The sequence below is a fragment of the Nicotiana tabacum genome, chromosome 5, assembly GCF_000715075.1.
Source record: "Nicotiana tabacum cultivar K326 chromosome 5, ASM71507v2, whole genome shotgun sequence".
In the NCBI taxonomy this organism is placed as follows: domain Eukaryota; kingdom Viridiplantae; phylum Streptophyta; class Magnoliopsida; order Solanales; family Solanaceae; genus Nicotiana; species Nicotiana tabacum.
In genome coordinates, this window is record NC_134084.1 from 17,370,826 (window position 1) to 17,380,929 (window position 10,104).

Consider the following 10,104-nt stretch of genomic DNA (forward strand, 5'->3'; position numbering starts at 1 on the left):
AATGGTGTAGCTGAAAGAAGAAATAGGACTCTTATGGAAATGGTTAGATCAATGATGAGTTATTCCGTTTTGCCTTCGTCTTTTTGGGGACATGCCTTAGAAACGGCGAATTATATTCTGAACTTAGTTCCTTCAAAGTCAGTACCCTTGACCCCTACAGAATTGTGGACTGGGCGCAAGCCTAGTCTGCGGCATATTCGAGTTTGGGGTTGTCTGGCACATGTGCTAAAGGGGAAAACGGATAAATTGGAGGCAAGAATGGATGTATGCGTGTTTATAGGTTATCCAAAAGGGACGAAAAGTGGTTTATTCTATTGTCCTAAAGAGAAAAAGGTAAGTGTTAGCACAAATGCCAAGTTTCTAGAAGAGGACTATTTGATGAACCATGTTCCTAGAAGTAAACTCGTTTTACAGGAACTTAGCAAAGGAATGGAAACTCAGTCATCTGAAAATCAAAACGACCGTATCCAAACCCCGAAAGTCGATTATGATATACCATTGCACTTTAGTATTGGGAGAAATGTCAATAGACTTAATGTCCCACAAGAACAAGTGCCCATAGTTATACTACAACAAAGTAATGGGAGTCATGTTGAGCAGACTGCACAACAGGAAGAAGTCATTGATATCCCTGAGGATAGCATGGAGACTCAGGTTCCTGATGATGTTGTGGTTCAACCACAAAATCAAAGTGATGTAGTTGCAACTGATGTAGTGCGTAGTCGTAGTGGGAGAGAAATAAGACAGCCAGTTCGTTATACGCTCTTGGGAGAATCATATGATAGGATCCCTGAGGAGCCTACCTCCGAACCTGTCAATTACGACCAAGCACTACATGATAAGGATGCCGATAAGTGGGTTGTTGCTATGAAATCAGAGATGGAGTCTATGTACTCTAATCAGGTCTGGGATCTTGTAGAACCAACTGATGGGGTTAAACCCATTGGATGCAAGTGGATCTATAAGAAAAAGAGAGGTGTAGACGGAAAAGTACAAACTTTTAAAGCAAGGCTTGTAGCGAAAGGGTTTACTCAGAAAGAAGGGATCGACTATGAGGAAACCTTCTCGCCGGTAGCCATGCTTAAGTCTATAAGGATTCTCTTATCCATTGATACTCATTATGATTATGAGATTTGGCAAATGGATGTCAAGACAGCTTTCCTTAATGGAAGTCTTGATGAGTGCATCTATATAATGCAACCAGACGATTTTATGGAAAGTGGCAAAGAGCACATGTTGTGTAAGCTTAAAAGGTCCATTTATGGACTAAAACAGGCATCTAGGGCATGGAATACTTGTTTTGATAAGGCGATTAAAACTTCTGGTTTTGATTAGTGTCTTAACGAATCTTGTGTTACAAAAGGTGGGATGGGGACAAAGTGGCGTTTTTGATCTTATATGTAGATGACATATTGCTCATAGGAAATAATGTGGGCATGTTGAATTCAGTTAAGCAGTGGCTGTCCACACATTTTGATATGAAAGATTTGGGAGAAGCGGCTCATATCATTGGAATCAAACTCTTGCGAGATCGCAAGAAAAGGATATTAGGCTTGTCCCAAGGTCTTTATATTGATACAATACTCTCCAGATTTAGCATGCATGATTCCAAGAAAGGATTTATTCCTTTCAGATATGAAATTTCTCTATCTAAAGATCAGTCTCCTAAGACTGATGAAGAGATAGAAAAGATGAAGACGGTCTCTTATGCATCAGCTATGGGGAGCCTCATGTATGATATGTTATGCACTAGGCCTGATATCTGCTTTGCCGTTGGCGTTGTTAGCAGATTTCAGTCTAATCCTGGGAAAGAGCATTAGACGGCGGTTAAACATATAATCAAGTACCTGAAAAGGACTAGGGATTACATGTTGATCTACCATTCGGATGACCTGGTACCTATTGGGTATACTGATTCGGATTTCCAATCAGACAGAGATTCTAGAAAGTCTACCTCAGGTAATGTGTTTACTCTTGGAGGTGGAGCCATAAGTTGGAGGAGTATCAAGCAAACTTGTGTTGCTGATTCCACCATGGAAGCCGAATATGTGAGGCAGTTTGGCTCGGTAACTTTCTGAGAGAGTTGGGTGTGGTTCCCTCGATTCAAGCGCCAATTACGCTTTACTATGGTAATAGTAGTGCAGTTGCAAATTCAAAGGAGCCACGAAGCCATAAGAGGGCAAAGCACATTGAGCGTAAATATCATTTAATTCGTGATATAGTGCAGAAAGGGGATGTAGTGGTCACCAAGATTGCGTCAGAGAACAACTTGGCAGATCCGTTTACTAAGAGCTTACCACAGAAGACTTTTGATAAGCATGTAGAAGGAATGGGTGTCAAAATTGTAGACGCATGGTCATTAGTCTAAGTGGGAGATTGTTAGAATATACTATAAGCCATGCGTATTGTTATAGTATTCTTTATGAACAATTATTTATTTACTTGTTTAAATTCAATAAAGTTTCATTTTAAATAGATCATGTGTTGGTTTGTGCGCCCATTGCTTACATAGTAGATGATTTAGTGTATAGAGTTTAGCTTATACACGGAAGATTAAATCATCGGTTCTTGTAAGATATAAAAGTTAATGTTCACAATCTAATGATGGAATTGGACAAATCATCGGAATGATTGTATCACAAGATTAAATATAATTCATCTTGATTATGGGAATGGTTTAATTCCAACTTCTTGTGCTAGTACATTTTGTATGTATTGAACGAATCAAGTAGAGATGAGTATTTTATACTGACTTTATAAAATAATTTCTCTAGTCCATTTAATGTACTTATACTCTTAATCCTGATATAATTATTATTAGCTGTGTATGTCACTTGTTGTTTTGATTTATTGAAAGGCGAGATTCTTTCGCGAGTCAATAAGCCTGGTAAATTGGATAACAATGATATACATTGGCGAAGTAATAATTAGTTGATGGAATCCATGTCTCGATTTTGAGATTGATGATACTCCTTTATGAAAGCTTATAAGTTTTCATGTGTAAACCCGGCCGGTGAATTTTGTATCCGACACATGAAATAAGTTAAGTGTAAGTTTAAAGGAAGTAATCAATAAATTAAATAGTCAGTAATTTAATTTGATTGATTAGTATCTGAATCTTAACATGAGGAGTTAAATAAGGTTTTATGGAAGAATTTCGAAATTGAACTAAGGAGTGCAATTACGAATTTTTAGTGGAATAATTCGTAATTTATTATGATGGAAATTAATTTCAGAGTTTCAAAATTAATATCATAATAGGAAGCCTTGTTAATTAAATTCTGTGGTCCCTACTGTGCCTAAATAATAGAAAATAGTGAAAATTGTTATTTGGTGGGGGAAAAAACATGGAAACCGTCCCTTAGTGGGAGAAGGAAACCTAACAGGTTTTGAAAACGATATAAGGGCTGGACGTTTGAGATATGATTCTTACTGCGGTTTCTACTAGAATTTTGCCCACCCAAAATTCTCTATTTTCGGTTATTGTTTGGGTAACACAGTAGAAGAATGTGAAAATCTGCTGGTGTGTGGTATCAACTGAGGAACTGGAGAACGATATAGATTTGTTTTGTTTACGCTTCAAGAGGTAATGTTAAAATCTCCATACGTGCTAGTTGTTTAGATTACACGTGAATAAGATTCTGTTATTGCTTCTGCTGTGGTATATACTCCAACAAATGTTGCATCTCTTTTCATAATTGTTTTTCTTTATCCCAATTTTGCTTCGGATGCTGTGAAAATTCGTCAATTTACAGTCCCACAGTAAAAGCTGTCATTCCTTTCAAGTTTCACTAACCAAATAAAGGCATCCCCTGAACTGAATTGAAGTTTCAATCTTTCAATTACAAAGTAGAAAAAGATACTTTGTCTATAGTAATTGCATTTTTTGACTGCTGGCTATGAAAGTCCGTCCAGTGAAGCCTCACTTTTTCAAACCTATTCTGCCAGGTTTCAAGCACGCTTTGGTAAGTCAAAACTAACCGTGTTTTAGTAAATATTTCATCTTTCTTATATATTTATGTATGATATGAATTTATCCCAGAAAACAAAAACACTAAAATTCAAAAACCATAGTCCATACAAACAACAACAACTGTACTGTGTATCCTGCGAGAGGTTGTTTCCAATATACCATCGGCATACTTTCCTCCAAGAACTTCCCACCTTGCTCTTGGGGCGACTCGAACTCACAACCTCTTGCTTGGAAGTGGAGTATGCTTACCATTAGACCAACCCACCTTGTCAAAAACCATAGTCCATATGAACATGAAAATGGTCAAATTTGCCCATCAACTATGCAAAAATGTCTAAATATGGCCTCCATTAAAGTTGGGGACAATCATGCTTTAGCTCACTGATTAGCAGGGCTTGGTGTCAGGTGTCCAAATTTTAATTTTAGGTTAAAGGTCAAATTTGCCTCTGAATTATTCAAAGAGGACTAGATATGGCATTCGGGCAACCGTAGAAGTTACTGGTAGCAGTGTTGTCAAAGGCGTGCTTAAGCCTTGAAGCGAGGCGTAAAACATGTTAAGCGTTTCGCCTCGCTTAGCGGGCACTTCAGTGTCATCATGTAAGAAGAGCTTAATCCTGAGGAAGCAACACTAAGGAATTGATATTTTACTTTTATTGTAAATATTATTTAATTTTTTTGTCCATATATTTGTTATTCATGCTTATAATTATTTGTTTTGGGCTACGCATACATATTTGTAATTTTTCTCCATTTATGCCTTTCTTAATTGAAAGCCACGTTTTATTTGCGCCTAAAGCCCCAGCGTACCTTAGAGCTTGTTTGCACTTTTCGTCTTTGATAACAATGATTGATAGTGGTGGTTCTCGGCTAAAATGTATCTGAAAATTCACTGGGTTGGGTCTGAATATTTTGTATCGAAAAGGTACTTGACAGAAGAGCTCTGACGAGCAGCACATCCCAAGGTCCACCACTAGGGTGGTGTACGATATTTTTAGCACATTAACCATATCTTGCAATCAATATATTACCCTCACATTATCTTGTTCGTCAATTTCGTACGAAGGGTATGATGGAGAAGCCCTTATACCGTCTTCCTCAATTCCATCAAATAGAGCAGCTTTCTTGCCACGTTCCCTTCGAGAATTCGCATCTATCAAAAAAGCATGATTGGCTGAAACTATTAACAGAGGGCATATATCTAGACTATTTCGCATAGTTCAGGGCGCAAGCTTGAATCTTTTCTCATTATTACATTTTGGAGACATGGCACCAAACCGTGCTAATCAGTTCAATTAGTCAGTAAGGACAAATATAACCCATTTTTGTAATGGCAAGGGCATATGATTCCCTCCAACTATTAATTGAGGGCAGACATAGACCATTTCACATAATTTAGGGGAAAATTTGACCCTTTGCCCTTTCTTAATTGTTGTTTATCTGGGTATAAAAATAGTTTTTTTTTCACGTACTAAATAAAACAACTTGAATCAACTCTAAATTTGTGTTGTACTGCAGAAAATTCCTAAAGGTTTTCTGAAGTATCTAAAGGGACATGAGCATGAACATGCAGTACTGAGAAGGGCGGATAAATACTGGCTGGTGAAGGTGAACGCCTATCGATTCAAAGCGGGTTGGGCAGAATTTGCGAAAGAGAATGATTTGCAGTTGGGAGATATATTGGTGTTCAGATATGAAGGAAACATGGAGTTTGAGGTAATGATCTTTGATTCAAGTCACTGTAACAGAGAATATGCGGAGTATTTGCAAGAAGAAGAAGCAGCAGCAACACATACTTTTGGAGAGGCTTCCAAGAATTTTGAATTTGAAGGTGAAGTTATTTAGGTTCTCAACTTTCTTTTTTCAGATTTTACGTTTCTGTTATTTATGGAAGTTATATTCCTGATTATTTATTTATTGTGTACTGATGCATAAACAGTATAATGCTTGATGCTCATTTAATACTCCCTGTCTCATTTTAATTGTGAGGTTACTAAAAATGTTTGACCGATAATACTTATCAATTTATAAAATCAAGATAGAATTGATCAATTTTCTCCATTTTGCCCATAATATTAATTGTCTTGAAAGTAAGCAATACTAATAGAGTGCACATTTATTGCATAGTGATAAGGATAAATTAGTCACAAAAATACTTCTTATTTATGATTCCTTAAGGGGCATGCAAAATGGAAATATGACAACCGATTAATATGGGACAGAGGGAGTAGTAAGAAAAAGTAGAATAGAAAGAGAAACTAAAGCGTCCTTTAATCTTAATACAAGAAAATACGGATGCGATGTAATTTATTTTGTTTAAGAAATTAGCCGAAATGTGTGGTAGATAGTTAAATGTTGTTCCCTTTTCTAAATGGAATTTGTCATATTTAATTTCTTGAAGATACAAACAACTATGCCTCAATCCCAAGTGGGGATCAACTATATGAATCCTCTCCATCCATGTCGTGCTATTTAATCCATTCAAGAAATACCGACGATGTAATAGAAATACCAAGCCCCGGCATCAAGTTGTCAGACGAGGATTCTTCACATGCGGAAGCTGCTAGTGACAAGCATGTTGGTCATTCTCATTTTGTATGCACTATTAAACCATATTGCCTAACATATGGCTACTTGGTAAGTCTTAGAACTCATTAATTTCACATAAACTCTTCAAGAATCTTAAGGCTAAAGGAAGCATGTGTACTGTTTTGCTTATTTTTATCCTTGTTTAAGTGAAAATCTGAAGAATATGAAATGTTTTAATGATGTGTTCAAATGGTAGTTGCTTATTTTTATCCTTGTTTAAGTGAAAATCTGAAGAATAGAAATGTTTTAATGATTTGTTCAAATGGTAATACACTTTGTCAGTACCTTCCTCAACAATTTGCAAATGGTCTCTCCAACAAGAAGGGCAATTTGATTATAAGAGATGAAAGACAAAGGTTATGGAATTTAAAGCTAAGTTCCGATTACAAAAAACGAGTCCGTATTGGAGATGGCTGGCGTAAATTCATTGCTGATAATCGGTTAAAGGAGGGAGATCGTATTGTGTTTGAAGTTGTAACTGATGAAGAGACATCTATATGGAAATTTCATGTTGTTACTAATGCAAAAACTCCAATGAGGAAGTTTCAGGGTAAGTTTTCTCATATCTATGTTATACTATTGATGAAGACGAGCCTCGGCTTAACTGGTACATAAAGTTGCTACCATGTGACCAGGAGGTCACGGGCTCGAGCCGTGGAAACAACCACTTGCAGAAATACCAAGCCCCGACAATGTAGTAGAAATACCAAGCCCCGGTATCAAGTCGTCAGACGAGGATTCCTCACATGCGGAAACTGCTACTGACAAGCATGTTGGTCATTCTCATTTTGTATGCACTATTAAACCATATTGCCTAACATATGGTTACTTGGTAAGTTTTAGAACTCACTAATTTCACCTAAACTCTTCAAGTATCTTCAGGCTAAAGGAAGTATGTGCACTATTTTGCTTATTTTTATCCTTGTTTAAGTGAAAATCCTAAGAATATGAAATGTTTTAATGATGTGTTCAAATGGTAATACACTATGTCAGTACCTTCCTCAACCATTTGCAAATGGTCTCTCCAACAAGGAGTGCGATTTGATTATAAGAGATGAAAGACAAAGGTTATGGAATTTAAAGCTAAGTTCTGATTGCAAAAATCGAGTCCGTATTGGAGATGGCTGGCGTAAATTCATTGTTGATAATCGATTAAAGAAGGGAGATCGTATTATGTTTGAAGTTGTTACTGATGAAGAGTCTATATGGAAATTTCATGCTGTTACTAATGCAGAAACTCCAATGAGGAAGTTTCAGGGTAAGTTTTCTCATATCATGTTATACTATTGATGAAGAGGAGCCTTGACGTAACTGGTACGTAAAGTTGCTGCCATGTGATCAGGAGGTCATGGGTTCGAGCCGTGGAAACAGCCACTTGCAGAAATGCAGGGGTAAGGCTGCGTACAACAGACTCTTGTGGTCTGACCCTTTCTCGGACCCCGCACATAGCGGGAGCTTAGTACACCGAGGTTCCTTTATGTTATACTGTTGATATGTTCTTTTGTTCATACTTTTGCCAAATATTTGATATGACTTTTTATGCAATTAGCAAATGCTACAGAAAAACCAGAACCCAACATCATGTCATCATACAAGGCTTTCCCCGATGTAGAAGCGGCCAAGGACATGCCTCTGTCTCACCCTGATCATTTCATTTCTACTGTCAAACCCCATCACATTTCAAAATGTAGGATGGTAAGCTTAAAACTAAATTCTATTTTCATTGTTACACTTAAGAAAATAAAAGGAAAATAAGATGACCTCTTAAATATGAACAATTTACGTGGTTATAAACTGTGTTTCAGCATGTTCCAAAACTATTTGCGAGAGAAAATGGCCTCAGCAACAGGCAATGTACGATAGTGATAAGAGATTATGAGCAAAGGTCATGGGAATTTAGGCTGTATTCCTCCTGTGCTGGCAGCACTTTCATTGGAGGGGAATGGCGTAAATTTTGCGCTGCTAATTTCTTAAAGGAAGGAGATTGCATAATGTTTGAGATATTTGCCAAGGGAGAGAAACCTATATTGAAATTTTATGGCAAGTTTCACATCTTAAAACCTTATGTTATACTTATTTCATCACTTTTACATCATTTATCTGCTTCTTTTACTTCAACTTAATGTTCTGTTTTTGGATTTATATTCATCTTCAGTTTCAGTTTTGACTTGTTTCAATTTTTAAAAACTAGATTTGAGAGCAAATGCATCACTTCAGCCCGAAGAATGGAAGCCTAATTTGGATGCTAAAAGAGTTTCCACTTAATGAATCTTGTTTAATACAGGACAACCTTAACAGAAGAGGTATGCCAATTGTTAACAGATGTTTTATGTGTCGGCAACATTCAGAGTTCAACCGACACCTTTTGCTACATTGCTCAAATGCCTCAGACATATGGTGCATGTATCTTTCTATCTTTGGTCTCAGTTGGGTAAAGCCACAAAGCATTAGAGAGGTCTATGAATGCTGGTCTGGTTGGAAAGTTGATAAAGTCATTAGGAAAGTCTGGCTGATGATCCCTGCTTGTATCTTTTGGTGTGTCTGGACACAAAGGAAACGCAGATGTTTTGATGGGATATCAACTCCAACACACACAATTAAAGCTAGATGTCTCCTTTGGTTATTTAGTTGGCAGTGTTTTAGCCCCTGTAGATTGCCATATTAACTTTTTGGATTTTGTCAGCTCTTTTGCTTTAGCCTAGTATTTCTTTTCTTTTTTGTATCAAAGCTGACTCCTCTACATAGAAGATGCCTTTTTCTATAAAACTCATTACTTCACCAAAAAAAAAAATATTAACCTTGATCTTACTAAAAGAAATTGGACTTTCAGTGTCGACCTTTATGACTTTTGTAATTTTTGTGGTGACTTTAGTCGCAACAAAAAGTCTTACTTCTCTTAGCATATGTATCCAATATCTTTGTCTTTTCTTTTCATTTCTCTGACTCTAATAGCTTCTCTATCTTCATAAGGTAGTGGTAAAGGTCTGCGTACATTTTAGCCTTCCCAGACCCCACATGTGGGACTTCACTAGGTTTGTTGTTGTTCTTATTGTTGTTGTTCTTTGACTCTAATAATTCTTCTTTCTTTTCTTTTTCATGTATATTTTTGAATGAAGAATAGGCCTCGGGATTGGGTGAAATGATGGTGAAGCTTAATATACAATTGCAGACATGTCGCCACAGTTGATAGTTTCAGGGTCCTTTTGCTTGAATTGTACGTAGATCGTTAAGAATTGTTCTAACTCCTACTGCTTCACAAGCTACTTCTGTTGTCGAGCTATATTCTGCTTCTGCTGAAGATAATGCCGTTGTCTTTTGAAGACACTTTTGCACTTTCATCACTGCTAAAATTATTTTTCAATATTTGGCTTTCAGAGATTTCAACTCTAGAGATAATTTAGTTTACCTATTCTGATCGTTGATATAGGCTAATGGCGGATTCATGTAAATTATTGTATTTCTTCTACAGAGTTCTCTTTTTCATATGAATTATTACTGTTCCCTTCGTCCCAATTTATATGGTGGTGTTCAAATTCGAGAGTCAA

The 10,104-nt window shown here is 36.7% G+C and overlaps 1 protein-coding gene across 10 annotated transcripts; it reads left to right on the top strand.

Moving 5' to 3' along the window:
• Nucleotides 1-3,751: 3,751 nt before the first annotated feature.
• LOC107822101 (B3 domain-containing protein REM17) lies at nucleotides 3,752-10,073 on the top strand. 10 transcript variants are annotated; one of them, XM_016648601.2, is made up of 10 exons: nucleotides 3,752-3,965; nucleotides 5,489-5,801; nucleotides 6,372-6,607; nucleotides 6,842-7,109; nucleotides 7,195-7,391; nucleotides 7,553-7,817; nucleotides 8,109-8,254; nucleotides 8,365-8,599; nucleotides 8,751-8,862; nucleotides 9,676-10,073. In XM_016648601.2, the coding sequence occupies exons 1-9, from the start codon at nucleotides 3,900-3,902 to the stop codon at nucleotides 8,822-8,824; spliced, it is 1,800 nt and encodes a 599-aa protein (XP_016504087.1). In that variant the 5' UTR covers nucleotides 3,752-3,899; the 3' UTR covers nucleotides 8,825-8,862; nucleotides 9,676-10,073. The 10 variants fall into 10 exon arrangements, with proteins under 10 accessions (XP_016504087.1, XP_016504088.1, XP_016504089.1 ...); XM_016648602.2 differs by having other exon boundaries at nucleotides 9,681-10,073; XM_016648603.2 differs by having other exon boundaries at nucleotides 8,121-8,254.
• The last annotated feature ends 31 nt before the right edge of the window (nucleotides 10,074-10,104 follow it).